General features: G+C 47.0%; 1 protein-coding gene and 1 long non-coding RNA gene across 4 annotated transcripts in view; one reads left to right on the top strand and one right to left on the bottom strand.

Annotated features, from left to right (window-relative positions):
- LOC144151753 (protein Wnt-7b-like) overlaps window positions 1-10,667 on the top strand; it is a 118,334-nt gene extending 107,667 nt beyond the window's left edge. For all 3 annotated transcript variants that reach the window (XM_077682877.1, XM_077682878.1, XM_077682879.1), the window contains exon 5: window positions 8,930-10,667. In XM_077682877.1, the coding sequence (XP_077539003.1) occupies window positions 8,930-9,565 (636 nt within the window). In that variant the 3' untranslated portion in view covers window positions 9,566-10,667. The remainder of the gene's footprint in view (window positions 1-8,929) is intronic.
- The window catches only part of LOC144152972 (uncharacterized), a 225,594-nt gene that overhangs the window by 166,080 nt on the left and 43,434 nt on the right, over window positions 1-16,080 (bottom strand). The gene's annotated exons all lie outside the window — the stretch shown is intronic.

The following is a 16,080-nucleotide window of genomic DNA, read 5'->3' as shown; positions in this document are numbered from 1 at the left end:
CAGGATGTACAGAATGCATATGAACTAAAAATAAAGGCAGAAGTCATTTTCTACTTGTCGATGTGATGCATTTATCCGGTTAAAGATTTGTGTTGATGATCTGCCCCTCCTTCCTCTCCTGTTCTCCTCCCATCCCCATCTCTACCCTACTTCTGGTTTCTCCCATCATCTCTCCCCTTCCCACACCTAAGCTTACTCGCGTTGAAGGTAAAATTGGCAACCTACAGCGCGAAAACGGTGAGAATATGCCGATAGAGCAGAGCGGTTATACAGAAACCGGTAGATAAAGAACCGCAGGAGAAGCATTCCAAGAATGCTAATAGCATGATAGCCGCACCTCTTTTTCAAATTTGGCTGTACCGTTTCGGGAGCTTTTGCGGATGGCGACGGCTCTATACCAAATTGCAAATACCGTATTTGCACGATTCCAACCCGCTCCCGGTTGTAACACGCGCAGGTAACTTTACCTAAGAATATTTGAAAGCGTACTTTGACGCCGACTCTACCGCGCAGGTGTAAAAGACATTACACTGCGTGCGTATAAGACTAGTGTTTATAACAGACGTCAAGAGTCTTAATTGTTTCTATGAATTTTGCTCTTGCATAAGAACAATTTTGTGAATCTGCGTTACGCTTACTATGAATAGTTAGCGCAGATTGAATTATGTACGGTTTGCTTTCATTTGCGTTCTACCGTTCTCGCTCTTACGTGCATGTTCGAAGTGCTAGTCATCTATTCGTGTAAAAAAAACTGTCGTGGCTTCACTTACACTGCTGTTCCCGAGTCAAATACACTACGCACGAGCTGGAACTAACGGATCGCTCTGCGTTAACTATACAGAACCGCAAATATTACGTAGGCAGTCTACTGTTGTACTTTGTGTTGTACAGGTCCACTTATGTGTGTCCTTGAAGAAATATCTGTGATGTCTTGCGCCTATGTAACTCGTTTTTTTTGTTAGACTTGGACGCATACACTATAACTGGTACTACCTTGCATCACTGAGAGAAAACTTCACAAACGAATTGACCGGAAAAGAAATCACACCAGCCAGAAAGTTGACAAGAAGATATTTCTATCGGGAGACTGAAAATAAGCCGGTGCCGAGCCATTTTCTTACTTCGTACGTATTTTGTTACAGGAAAGAGTTAAGTCCACCGCGGCGACCCTTTGTGCTCCAGGCCTCTAGAGTACACATATAGATGCAGGCAGGAATCAGACTCGCTGATTTACGAGCTTGGCCGGGCGTGTATATAGACACAACATACACGACTAGCCGGTCGCCATAAATTCTGCTCGCAGGTCGCCCATAAAAAGCGAAGCACGGTGATAAAATCATCGTCGTAGGGCCGCCTCCCAGAGTTCGTGTTTTCGAGCGCCGCCGCATGGGCGGCGTGGTTCATGAAGCTATGCCAGCAATTATTTCGTCAGGCCTCGATCTATAAGGCGGAGGAAAAAATATGCTATCTTCTTCGAAGGCATTCCCGGTATGTTTGGTTTTACGGGCTGTGAAGATTGGTGCTGGCTTGGGGTGGGTGCTGGCTCCACAAACGTGATCGCGAAAATAAAAACCACCATTGGAATGATGATAAAAGAAACTTAAGTAATGATGATGGTAATTACTATGAAACCTTGTATCGAGTTGGAGCTATCAGGAGTGATAATTGACGGAATATATATCAGCGGAAATTATATTAGCCGCGTACATCGTAAAAAGCACAAAATGTAAAAATAGCCAAAACATTTTTCCCTAGAATGTAATTAGAGCAGCTCACGCTTAACACGAAGTTCACGGAGACGATCAATGACCGCTGCTATATCGTCTTTTACTGATTTCCCAAGCAAACGCTGGAGTCGCTTTGCTTCGCGGATTTGTTAAATTCGAAGGCCTTAAGTTCGCCATTGTGCGAGAAAGCGGCGTTGTTTGGTATGCAAAATGTCCACCGCTGTAAAAAGTGAAAAGAAAGCATTCAAATCCCTTCCGCCTAATGACGACGATGTTTGAAACGCGAAGCTCTCTAGCGTGCAAAAATGAAATGGGGATGTGTCAAAGTCAAAGACACTGCAAAGTCCAAGGGTCAACAATCAAAGTGCACTCCACCTACGAGTCAAAGTCCAAGCTCAGACGGCAGCAAAGCACGTACGCAGACTTAATTGCCCCGAGGAATTTTTCAAGCGAAGCTTGTATTGGGTGGCTTCCCCCGTCGGTGGTGGCGTACGCCAAAATGCGTGGCGGCAAAGCCAACTTGACCCACGCGCTCGAATGACGACGACGACGACGACGACGACGATGACGATGTTCTTTAATCCCTTGGAACGAACCCACTCGGGAGATTTGACAGGGACATCTTCCTATTATATTTATAGTACTAGCCTCTTTTCTTACGAACCCTACTTTGGCAAGTTCCAAAAATGATTTGTTCCGCTTTTGTTCAGTGTGCTCAAACACCTTTTCAGAGAGTCGCATTTAGGACCATGAAGAGGCAACTCGCAGGAACCTTAATTACGGTGGAGGAACGTACTAGCTACACTGCTCTTCCAAGCAACCCGGAAAGAGCTTTAGCTCACAAATTTCTTCCTGTGATCTGAGGCCAAAGTTGATGTCAACGTACGTCTTCAAATTTAAGCGTCGATGTTGACTCCGAGTATGGTGGAGAGGAACAGCAAAGTTATCTGAAACTAACTTGCAGGGTACTTAAAAATTGCGCGGAGCCTTAAACTGGTCGTGATAGCTCGTGAGTTATTTCAGGTTACATTTTTTGTTTTGTCAAGTTACAAGTTTAGTGGCCCCATGAACCATGTATTTTTATTAATTTGATAATAGGGATTTGGTTGGCGATTTTCGGAAATTTCGTATATTTTAACGGTAGTGCAAGTACCTTTATGACTTCATTCCTAAAGAGCACAGAAGTGAATCGTTGCGTGCATTGTGTAGCCGCAAACGTAAAGTTGCATTTCATGATGTAGTGAAAGGCTGTGCTTATTTACAAAACTTGGAAGCAAACGTACCAGGAGCCCTTCGACGCCGCAGGGGGGGGGGGGGGGGGGGGAAAGGGGAGGGGGGGGTGGCTTACCGCAACACGGGTTTCCACACACTCATCTGGTTATTCTCGCATTAATTTATTTCATAGTCGTTGTCAACTTTACGTTCCCTAAAGCGCACTTTATGAAGATTAGACCTATTTTAGGTCTCTTAAATGCATTGAACCCATAAGGACGTCGTTACAGCCGATGTCACAAAATTGTATGAAGAGGATGGAATAAGTCAACAAGAATTCTTAAAGGAACATTTCTTGTAAAAAAAAATATTCAGGGACTCCTACAAGGCGGGTGCGAATGGCTATGCCAGCTTCATTAATTCTTTGATTGAAATTATTTATTGAATGAAAATAAATGGTTCAGGTAATCGATTGATTGATTGATTGATTGATTGATTGATTGATTGATTGATTGATTGATTGATTGATTGATTGATTGATTGATTGATTGATTGATTGATCGATCGATCGATCCTGTTTTGTACAAGATCCAAACGGATTGTGCAGGAAGTATTGCTTGAACATTCGGTTGGCAGTCAAGCGTCTTAAACAATGCGCCCCAGGCAATACCAATACCAAAAACACCGATGCTATGAAGAAATGCACCAGATTACTTTTCGCCTAAAAAACCAGAGCACGACTTGCGTGCGAAAAGCTAACTTACTTAGTGTCAGCAGTCAGTACTCACAACTCAATCCAGTGGCCCTTAAAATAAGAATTTCCATTCGATTGCACTCTAAACCTTCTCAAACGTGCGCCCACGTACCCTCGCGATTCCCCCTAATTTATGCCCCAGAAGTCAAACCAAACCCAAATCTCCGGACTCGTTCCCCTCGTTTCGAGTTGAAACTGCGCAGACTTCGTGCCCCAACAGGAAATCAGCTGGGCCGCAGCGATCCGCAGTCTTGAGATGCGGAGGCGATTAACTCGGTCACACAGGGGTCGTCCGTGCCTCGGGCCGCGACAGTTGGCGTGCCTCGTCGTCAACGCTGTCTGAGTTGCCGTCGGCAGCCGGGCACGTGCGCATTCCTTCTCCGCGCCTCCTCCCACAGCGCGTGTGCCGGCCGTCTGCCGTCCTGCCAGCTCGGATCGCTCATCTCGGCCGGTGGCGGCGGCGGCGAGACCAAGTCTCATCTGCGGGGGACGAGGCCCACGCACACGCCATCAACTCGCTCGGCGGGGCCCTTCTTTCCGTAGCGAGCACGCTGCATACCGCGCCCTGCACGCAGCGGTAGGCTCTGTACTAGCGCGAACCACCTTGCGCAAGGCTGAGATTCAAATTGTCGTTAGCCTGCGTAATCCAACAGGGCGGCGTTGCGAATCTTCCCTTGACGAGAACTTGCAGATGCCCGGAGAGGAAGTTGTTTTAAGTGCAACCACCCCTAACCTCAACGAAGCCGAAGCGTCTTGCAATCAACGGAAAGTTAATCGAGATGCCTCTATGCTTTGCGAAACATATTGTGGAGGAGTAGGTACGTCGCCGTTTAAGCTACAGTTGCGCGGTGCTGCCGTGACGAAAGAATCGACGGGTTTTTGAAGTTATGAAGTTCGCTTGTTTGAATTATTCCTGCTAACATTCAGTAACGTGTAAGGCACAGAATTAAAACGCTACACTTAATACAGGCGAAACAGGAACAGCGATCAGTGATACTTTATTGAACAGAGTTGACTCGGCCAAGGTCCGCCGCATGTGGCCCCGACGACGGCCGGCGAGCATACACCGAATGACTCTCGTGAGAGTCCCCCTCGAACCGGTAAAGCGGGCTTATATCCGTTTCAGCCGTATCCATGCGGCTAAAAAAGGGCCATTCCGGCGACTACATTTACTGACAATTAGGGAAAGTCTTCCTAGCTTCAATCAGCTATGCTCTCTCCACACGAAAACGGACTACTTGCGGGGATGCGAGCTGGAGAGCGCCCATTCCGGAGAAAAGAAATAGTGTCATCACACGAAGTACTTTACCCGAAACTATAAAGTAAAAAGTGTACGGAACAGAAACGGTCTTTGCATCCAAAAGCGGTGTATGCATCGCGGTGGGCGCGGAACGTACAACGCCGACCTCAACTCTCAAGAGCGATCACCGGGTAAGGCGCGCCCAAACACTTCTTAGTAAAAGGGCCTTGGTAGCGGAAGGAGCACCCGGAAACTTAAGAACAACAACAAAACGATGGCTTCATGACAGTATTGTTATTCCAGGGTTATAATGATCTCATCGAAACTTTAAAACGTCCACTCGTGTGTTCCTATATGTCTGGTTTTTGTCGCTTTCGTATTTAGTTAAGGGAAATCACCCCGGCAAACGTTTAGCTGGGGCCGGGATCTGGAATACATTAATGAAACCTGCTCAACGCTTTCATAAAGTTCTACACCCCTTCCGTGCCTCCTACAACAATGCTAGTCCAATCGTCTCCTAGCTGTTGCCACGCTGCGGCACAAACTCTAATTGCAAAGGCCCTTCGCAGCAGAGATGTGACGCATGCTATCACAATCACCACTACGCCTGAAACACGCGTGAACATGAACCACGATCACCACTTCGGTTCGTTGAATCTCAATAAGGTTTCACGTCGTTCAAACGATTTTCTCTGAAGGTCATTTGGAATTCGTCCACGCAAAGATTTACTGTGTCGGTCCACTGCCCCTTGCAGCTCGAGGATTCTCGGCATTTCGGCCGTGTCCAAAATAATTTATTCGAGTATGTGCCGCCTACCATCCGGCTCCGTGGGCTATAGAAACTGGACCAAAAAGTTGTTCCAAGGCCGCTGTGACAGAAATGGGCAGAAAACTGTGAAGGGTGTGGAATGTTAGATATCACCAATGTAGACGCAAATTCTGGCTTTGAATGAATACATTTTTTAGGGGCGAAGCCCCTTAAGGGGTTAGGAGTGTCGGTGTCTCCTGTCGTCGTCGTCTCAGGCCGTCACGGTAAATCAAGTCGTCAAACAATGGTCAAAAAACAAGTGTATAATGGATAAAGCCTGTCAAAAATAAACTACTGAAATTATTTAAACATTTAGCTGCATTAGTAAAAGAAATTTGTTAAGTTCTATATCAAAATTGATTTCAAACACCAGGTTTCCTCCTGTAAAGCATACTTCTAGCATGCTGCGGCGTGTGACACGAAGACAGCTTACGGGCAGTTTTTCTCTCATTTAATTGCTTCAATCCGGTTCAACCCAAGAGAGGGCGCCACCTCCTCAGCAAGCGCGCGATTGCTCCTCGTACCAGCGCTTCTCCGGCGCCCAATCAGCCCGCCGTGTGACAAGAGAAAGTCATTGTAAGTAGCGCTTAAAACGCGACACAAAAGAGAAGACACACGACGGCGCTACTCGCAACTGACTTTATTAGGCGTAAACAGAAATATATGCTCAGAAAGAACCCGTGCCCAGGTCAACCCCCGAAAGTGCAGTTTGATAAACACAACGGTCACAGGATTACGATTATAAAAACACAAGATTACATTGTACATAGTCAACAACCAACCCGCAAAACACCCAAGTTAATGCATTTGACAGGACTGAAATTCCTTTTCATGTAGTGCCACCGACGCGTGGCTGACACACTTATCATCGTGCTTTCGTATATAAAAGACTTCAATTATATCAAATGTCAATTGGTGATTGTGTTGCCACAATACGCTGGTGTTTTCAAAAAGTGGACAGCATTGCGCCTGGGCCTTATCTTTGTGGGTCGCGCAATGTCGAGTGATATGTGCACATGAGGGTTGTTCTTGAGCGACCTCCGGTGTTCCATCAGTCGAACATTGATGCACCTGCCTGACTGGCCGATATATAGGTTGTCACATGATAATAGCAATGAGTACACAATTCCTGTGTTGCACGGGACAAATGGCGAAGCATGCTCAACGTTGCAATATCTGTCAGACTTCTGGCCGGACAACCTTCTTTTCAACTGTCCCATCCCACCCCATATCACCGCACTAAATTTGAAACTAATGTGCCGAAGACACCATCTTTCAGCACTCGCTCCCGTTAACGGAGCGGCAACAGACTTGTAAACAAGAAGGTACCCCTGTCGAAACGTTGCAATCAAGTGCAGCTTCACCGCATTGATTGTAAGCACTGCCGTGTTGGTATGCTGCGAGGCGTCGCCAGCCAAGTGCGTGTTGGCTCGAAGCCGCGATTTTCAGGCCCCGAACTACGCCAACTTGTATTCAATACAGTCCACTCTCGTTAATACGAAATCCACGGGGACTGCAAAAGATTTCACATTTAAGCGAACTTCCAATTAAAACATCCCGTGCTATCTCCACTATCGTGAAACCTGGGAAGGGGCGAAGCATGCAGTGTATAAGAGCATTCTTGGCCCCTTGGCGTTCTTGCCCACGGAGATGAAACCGTGGCGGTACAGGCATACAGATTTACTGTAAAAGTCTCGTGTCTTTGAAGCACGAAGCGTTTTAGCGCGAGGCGTTGGAAAACGAGTTTTCCGGTGTGTTCTTTTAGTGCGTGTTTTTGCTCACGGATATGAAACGTCCTAGCACAGGGCGTTGGAAAATGAGTGTCCCGGTGTTTTAGTACCGTGACTACATGAGATGACGACAGGAGACGCCGACGGCTAGATCTTCTAAGGGGCTTCGGCCCTAAAAAAGCCCAAGAACAGCATTGTTATCAGTCCGCAGAACGTTTTCCCTCTTCGTTTTCCCTCTTTCAGAATCTTGGATTTCGTCGCCAATTCGAGCGTACGACACTAGATGCCGTGATAGTTGAGACTTAAGGCTAAAATCGGAGCGTGAAGCGTCCCCACACAGACTGCTCACACGGCGCAACGAAGCAACAAAGAAGTTGAGGACCTCAAAAGAGCGATGAGTACGCTGCCGCGAGTCTCAACTGGCAGGGCGCTTTATCAAGTATGCGCTACGTTGCGATGGCGCCGACATAAGTACAGAACACAGGGCTGTTTTGGACCTTGTTAACGCAATTTTACATGAAACAGCACCAACTAGCCCATTTGTCGTGACTTTGAAAGAAATAAGTACTTTTCATTTTATATTCTCGCAGGCGCATTTGAGTCAACTTTTGCACTGTGGGGCCCCATTTATACCGCCTGCTTTGGACGGGACATTACGTGTAAATCGGTCTCCGCAGGGCAGAGCGCGCTCTTTTGTGCCGAACACTAACGTGTGACACTCCCCTGTGCGATCATGTCAGTCCCTCGTAGGCAGCTCATAATACTGGATATGTCATCAGTCGCTTTCAGCTTCCTTGCTCTCGTTGAATTAAATAACGGTAGTCCGAGTGACTTTAATTCTAGGATTGTCCTCTTTCTGTATATAAAATTCTAAAATTGTCCTAATTCTCTTGTGGACGAGAGGATCTTCTCGTCCACACGAGGAAGACGAGAAAGACACAGTGGTAGCGAGGTGGCGGTTGCTCATCAGTGAGCATGGAAAGTGAAAAAGACTGGGCGGACTTTTTGGTGTGTGAAGAAGAACTAAGCCTTGTTTGTGTTCCTTTACTGCCCGTAACGTCATAACCACGACAAGAGGACGATTTTACGTCCTCTTTCTGTATCTCTTTTTTGTTACAAAATAGGGACGATCTTGTTCTTGTTGGCTCTTTACAAAGCTACGTGCCCAATGATATCATGGTTCTCTCAATTTATTTTGAATCCCTTGAAACTAACGGGTTTCACACACCTTGTGCCAGAACGCTTCAACAACACCACGCACATGGCCTGGGGAAACTTCATCTGTACGCCTTAAGGCATGAAAAATCCGAAGACGTATACTAAATGCTAAGGAGGCTTTCATAGAAGATACAAAAGAGCCGACTAGTTCTTTCTGATAAACTCTGGAAGGAAGGCACTCTGCCCGCCTTCGCGTTCATACGTCTTCGTCAATGACGCTCTCCCGTCCTCTTTTTTCAGGCAGTGAAGTTCACCCTACTGACCGAGTGCAAGTGCCACGGCGTGTCCGGGTCGTGCTCGCTGAAGACCTGCTGGAAGCGCCTGCCTCCGTTCAGCCACGTGGGCGACTACCTGGTGGAGCGGTACCGGCGCGCCAAGCGGACTCTGCCCTACTACGGCCGCTCCAGGGCCGCCCTGGACCCGAACCGCCGGAGACCGGTGCACCTGAAGCTCCACGAGAAGCACCTGCGACCTCCCACGGCCGCCAGAGCCGCGACGACCGGCTCGCCGTCTTCCAGAAGACGTGCGTCGTCGAAGACGACGTCTGGCGCGTTATTCGACGACCCGACGGACTCCTCATACGAGCTCCCCTGGGCGGACATCGTGGTGCAGCCCAAGCCGCGCGACCTCGTGTTTCTGGAAGACTCGCCCAACTACTGCGTACGGGACGCAGAGCGGGGCTCGGCTGGTACGGCGGGCCGGCTCTGCAACGTGACGTCGCCAGGACCGGACAATTGTCGCTTTCTGTGCTGTGGCCGCGGATACGAGACCCGGTACCGAACCAGGACTAACCAGTGCCACTGCAAGTTCCACTGGTGCTGCTTCGTGCGTTGCGACACGTGCGCGGAGAAAGTGCGCGAAAACACGTGCAAGTGATTGCGGGCCCGCTGCCTGCGGATGTAGATTGATATTGCGCGACCCCGTCCCGGGTGTACAAGAATGCATTTACGCAGCCTATGCAATACTTGCGGCCCAAATCGCGCTTCCTGCCTGTGCCACGTTCTTTGGACAGTCCAGGTGCGGTAGATGAGGAAGACACAGTGGTAGTGAGGTGGCGACCGCTCATCAGTGAGCACGGAAAGTGGTAGTTAACTTGTGCGGACTCATTGCTGTGTGAAGAAGAACTAAGCCTTATTTGTGTTCGCTTACTGCCCTTAATGTCATAAGCACATTCCAGGTTTGGACTTCATGTTTTGTGAGCGTCGTATTGCCAACAGCGCGAGAGTGTTCTTCATGAAGCTACTTCTGCCCATTGAAGAACTCAATTGGACATCGGCTAGCGCATTGCTTCAGCCCCCGGTCGAATAACATTATCAGTTAACTAAAAGAACTTCCGCAATTTGCCCGAACTCTGTACGAGCACGGGCGTAGCTAGACGTCATTTCGTGAATAAGAGTGCCGACCAGTTGGTGCAGACGGAAGGGTCTACAACGATGTGATATTTGCTCGCCTGTCGCGTTGAATGGGCCTTGTCGGCGACACCAAGGCGCTACTGTGGTGCTCCGCTGTCAGCACAAGGACGAATTGTTCAGGCGCTCACCCCTCCTTCTTATCGTTGTGTTTGCCTTCTAGTTAGCCCCCATCATATTGGAGGCAGCTGTAACGCGGTGGGTTAGTTCTAGACAAAATTTGCGCAACTAACGGGGCAAGGCTGCGAGATGGGCAGACCGGTTCTGCCTAGAAGCTTGTTGGTTGATCTATAGTCTTGTCACTGCGTCGCCGCGTCATAAAAGTGCGGCCTGAGGCGACACCACAGTCAACGCCATCTCACTACGTGCAGTAGGCATTCCTAATTATTTCCTGATGCTGCTTCGCTGTCTTGCAGCATAGGACAAATGTGTCTTGTAGAGATGAAAAATAATCCAATGGACATCGATCATTTAATATATGAACTTCACTCTTGCCTTCAATTGTCGTTCAGTCTTCCTCGGACTTTCTGCGGAGCTCTGTTGTGTGGCGATTTTTTTTTTTTTTTTTTGAGCGCGATGACTGAATAAACGTCTTTTGTGGTCATAAGTAACACGAGTCTGAGTGCAAACAGACGAAGGGGAATGAGATGAGCCTATTAAGCAACTTGTAGTTATTCGAGACGCCGGCGTTATCAAATTAAACATGCCTAGTTTGTTTTCGTACATTTGACAAGTTACGAAACCGAAATTCATTATTGGTGTCTACCTGGGGTTCTGCACTCACTAGTAGAAACCATGTCTTGAATTAGGAAGGTTTCTTCCTAGTGCGAGAAATATTTATTAATGTTACTTGTGTCCATTACGCTTATCTTTATTCTATATATATACGTGCTACTTAGTACTGAATGTAAGTGGAGGGGCGCTGGCGGTACGTATAATTGCAATATGAAGACATACGTTACAGTGTGCATAAATTATTAACACTCAATTTGTCTCTCTCGGGGTTTTGGAACCGAATTGCTGTGCAGGGAGGATTATTAGAAGTGTCCGCGTGCCCTCAGATGTTTGTAAATAAAAAAGGGCAGCAATGTTGGCAGGTACCATGTTTGACGCCAGCAAAAAAATGCCATCCAACGCACGGTGCTCAAGAATAGAACTGATAATCGTAGAACTGATATTAATCAGTATAACAATTAGGCCCCGAGAAAACTCCATTTGAGTTCGAGACTTTACAGCTTAAGCTAAAAGGTCCCTTACAGGGACTATGAAAACAGGAAACAACTCTGTCACAGGCACAAGAACAAATGTCATCGTTAATATAATCTGCTTTCAATTACGCAGAATGGCGGCGGAGTCCCAATAAACACAGTGGGTTTATTGGGACTCAGTTTGTCTCATTCTAAACAGATATATGGTCTAGTTTTCCGTTCGCCGTCTGAAGCCTGAGTGAAAGCTGTGGCCCCGTGAGTACAAAGGTATAAACGTTCTACCGCGTTTTGTAGGTTAAACCAGTGACAGCAGATTTAGTAAATTGGTCCGATTTTCGCTACCTGCTGGGCAGAATTGAAATGTTGAGTGTTCTGCCTGACCATTGTTTTGTCAGGGCTATGAAATTCTCCATGAGAGCATTCAGGAAGCGGGTAGTTCCAAATATGTCCACTTAAATGAAAATTGCTATTAAAGCGCCTATGTAGACCGAACATAATGTTGTTCCCTTTAACATAACTAGCGTACTGTGGACCAGCACTAAAAGCATAGTTATCGGTGTATTAACTGTACACTAGCATTCAAGCCATGTGACTAAACGAAAATAAACGCCCCATTACAATAGTCCAGTCATGTTCCCTGACGGTGGATTTAGTCGCTGGCCACCAATCGCACAAACAAGATTCTGCGACGTCATAGACAAATCGGCGGTGATTGGCTTGGAGCTGGCACTGCTCAATGTGTTTTATAGCGGAAGCTTTGTTTGTGGACTGACGGCGTCCTGTTAAAAACCTAATGTCTTGCCCCATAGACCGGTTGGTCGACCAAAAAGCTCTCTCAAGATCTCTGTACGTGGCGCGTATACGTGAAAACTGGGCTTCCATTATGCCAAATCGGTTAGTCGAAAATCGCAAAAAAGAAACGGTTCTAGATTCGACAGTACACGCGTCGATCATGAAGAGGGAGTACAATAGTGTACCTCTGTATCATACCTTAATTCATACATTAAGATCTTTCGTAGGAGCATTTAATTAGTGGGCAAAAATCGTCGCATAAGTTCGTTCTGTGTGTGCGATTTGGGTCTTTGAAGATTAGACGATCGATTGGACGCACTTTCAGCGAAGGTTAGACGCACTTTTAGGGAAAGCTTGGACGCACTTTTGACGCAGTTTTGATGTCAGAAAGCTTTCGCATTTCTCTCAACTTTATTTGGGAAGGAATGGTAAAGTTTTGTGATTGGAAACTGCAAAAAGAAACCTAGAAAACTATTCGTATTATTTGAAGCCATTTATAAAAAAAATACAAGCGCCCATCTCCCCGCGAGGGGGACTCGAGTAAATGCGTCGCATAGGGGGTGGGTGTATTGCGTTAACGTTTAGTGTTTGGGGAGTTGGTGGTAGTGAATGCGTTGTATCAGCAGCTTCTTGACGTAGTTTGAATGAGTCGAGGATATAAGGCGCGTTCGTAGCCTCCCATTCTGTGTCGGCTTTGTGGCGCAGTGGGAAGAGCACCATGTACCTCGCGTTCCGCCCACAGGCAGTGAATGCGTTGTATCAGCAGCTTATCAGCAGCTTCTTGACGTAGTTTGAATGAGTCAAGGATATAAGGCGTGTTCGTAGCCTTCCATTCTGTGCCGGCTTTGTGGCGCAGTGGGTAGAGCACCATGTACCTTGCGTTCCGCCCGCAGGGTCGTGGGATCGAAACCAGGCGCCGGTAAGTATTATTTTTTTATATTGTGTAGGGGGAGGGGTGCGGACCTGGTGTTGAGAGCGAGGAGGGTAGCGTGATGCGGGAGAGGAGGAGTGGGGGAGAGGGCGCGCCTGCGCGCTGAGCTGCTGCGGACGGACATCGGACGCTACATGTGAGTTAAAGAAATGCTCTGCATTTAATACAAGCGATCAATACTCTTCTGCACCGAGCTTTAAGAGGAAAGTAACGTTATTTAAAGCTCAGAGGGACGTCACAGTACTGTCGTTAGGGATAATTTCGCGCAACACCAAGCACTGCAATATTGTACTCCTTGCCGATCAGTTTGAGGAAGTGTAAAATGTGGTAGGTAGTAGTAGCCGTTAGCAGTAGTAAATTTCGGTGAAGGGAGTACCAGATTTAATTCATCGATAGATATGAATGAACGATTTTAAGTACTAAATTCGACGTCTCAATTAAACGTGAGACGCCAAGTTACTACGTAAACGTTTTGGTGACGAATCCTAGTCAACTGAAACGAAGATAGTTTTGTGTTTAAAGCCTTCCCATGACAGTCACTTGACAGAAAATGCCATCCATATTGCCCTCCCATTGCTGAAACGCGCTGCATATGTTGAAAAAGCAATCTTGTATACATTTTCTGCGTGAAATGTGACCGGTACGCACTCACCCTGAAAGCAATATGAATTTAAATTTTTGAAAGCTTCAGCTGGCCTAAAGGGACCCTGCAACACTTTTTTCAACGTTTCTCGAAATCCTAAATGCTTGTCATGCTCGAAGTTTGTCAATGCTCGAAGTCAACCAACACATCCAGTACTTAGATTAGGCCGTCGCAAAGTACCTCAGCCAAAAATTGCTGCTCTATGCCCACCAGATAACTTGGAAACTTGCTCAAAATACTCTTCTCTCTTTCCCGGTCTTGGCGTTCTTCCACCTCTGGAAGAATGCCAAGACCGGGAAAGAGAGAAAGCTTAAGGCCTGAAGGTATAGCGACACGGAAGATCCATCGAGATGAAAGATCCATTCGGTCAAGTGATTATACCCTGATACGGAGACAGAAGATCCACTCTGACTTTTCGCAGCGCTGGATCTTCAGACACATAATCGGCCTAGATTCTCGGCCATCCCTCTCCTCCTACATCAAAGTTGCGCGACCAATAATCTCTCTCTCTCTCTCTCTCTCTCTCTCTCTCTCTCTCTCTCTCTCTCTCTCTCACTCTCTCTCTCTCTCTCTCTCTCTCTCTCTCTCTCTCTCTCTCTCTGCGTAAACCTCGGGCACTTGCTCGGCTTGCATTGTTTTTAATGCAAAATTGTGCTACCCATTCAATACAAACACGCTCACCATTATACGGCTTTGTCTGTATCACCGAAACGGCACGTAGTTTCATAGCGCGTGCCTCAAAAATAAAACACAAAGAAAAAAAGCAACTGCAAATTTCCGCTTGACCGAAGAGACAAGGACGGAGCAAAATGACACACGGACACAATGCCGCATTGTGTCCCTGTTTTCTTACTACCGTCCTTGTTTTCTGTTCAAGCGGAACTTTGTGGTCGATATGAACCAAGTTCATTGATTGATTGCAGGGTTTAACGCGCCGGCGCAACGCAGGCGATGAGGCGCGCCGTAGTGAAGGGCTTCGGATTAACTTTGACTCGTGCACACGGGTGTTTTTGCTTTTCGCCTCCATCAGCGAAGCGGCCGCCACGGCCGGGAATCGAACCCACGTCCTCGTGCTCATGAACCAAGTTCAACCAACTCGCTCAATCCCAAGTAATTCTACAGAAAAAGAGCAACGCTTTGAAAGCGCACGTCCAAGTGGAAAAGCAGAGAGTGCGGCAGCGGCAACGGCCGCTGTGAACGGCTTTGTGAAGAGTACCACTCTCGCATTCCGGAGGCACCTGGGTAACTCTAATAGACCCAGACCCAAATTCACCAACTTTCTTTGCAGCTCAATTACTACGCTTTTTATTCTTTGAGTAGTCGGCCGTTTCGGGCGCCGTCCTTGCGTCAGGGATGCCGGATTTCCGACGCACCGAGTTAACTAATGTTTTCTCATTAATAAAACGCGACTGTTCTTCGTTGCAGAATTAGTTATTCCTTCATTACCGAAACTGAGGCTAACGATTGGTTCTTTAACCTTCGGTTAACTGATTAATGCTTTAATAACGATTAATTGTTTTACCAGCCTAATCGGGTAAACTCTCGTAAGCCAAATGAACCGAAAGTGCGCCGTTAAAATTCCACGTGAACTTGATTGGTGCTATTATCGTGTTTAGGTAATCGACCTCACATGGCAGCAGCAAAGACGGCAGGTACGCTGGGAGGTTGCAATGATTAAATGAAGGGACATGCTTTTATTAGTCGAAACCGCAACTGTGCCTAATTGAAAAAGAAAAAAGAAAGACGAAAACGTTCCGTTTTGTGTAAGGTTGCTTATAGCTTCAAGGAAATGGGCAAGTGCGCATTCATAAACGTCACCTCTTTGGGTGTTTTTTTGTTTGTTTGTTTTTTTTATACACCAGCCCCGGCCCAATTAATGTCATTCAGGCCGCCGGTGGCCACGGGTTGGGCTTCCGACGATTGTGCTAATTACGAAAATAATGATATGCCGCCCTAAACCTATATACCCCTGCTACACGGGCGTAGAAATGACATCACAGTGCAGTGGCGTCTGAAGTTTCAAATTCCACTCGAACTCTAAGGACTTCCGCCGATATACACATTTCTCAACGCAGTGAAACCTTGCGGTGTTCACCCGCATCTGTTGGCGTCTGCTGCTACGAAGTTTCGTTCTCTTGACTTAGCAAAAATAAATATTGCTGGAGTTAAGCCGGACCAAAAACTAAAACAACACCCAGACCGAAATGGGTAATAAGGCTCCAGAAGGTCGTTTTTTTTTTTTGCGTTTTCGGTGTCGAGCGTACAATGTTACTCTGCAGACGTAGATTGAGTGATACAAAACTGAGACGAGGGAAGAGTTATTACAAACTTGACCTTTGAAGACAAGAGTTTTCCGCAGCTCAACGGTGACATTTAAGTTCTGTGACTCTGCGCTTAAAGGTCTTAAA

Source organism: Haemaphysalis longicornis, unplaced genomic scaffold (genome assembly GCF_048455015.1).
Source record: "Haemaphysalis longicornis isolate Haplotype H1 unplaced genomic scaffold, Haemaphysalis longicornis Haplotype H1 scaffold_9, whole genome shotgun sequence".
NCBI lineage: Eukaryota > Metazoa > Arthropoda > Arachnida > Ixodida > Ixodidae > Haemaphysalis > Haemaphysalis longicornis.
This window is presented reverse-complemented; position numbering and strand designations above follow the sequence as displayed.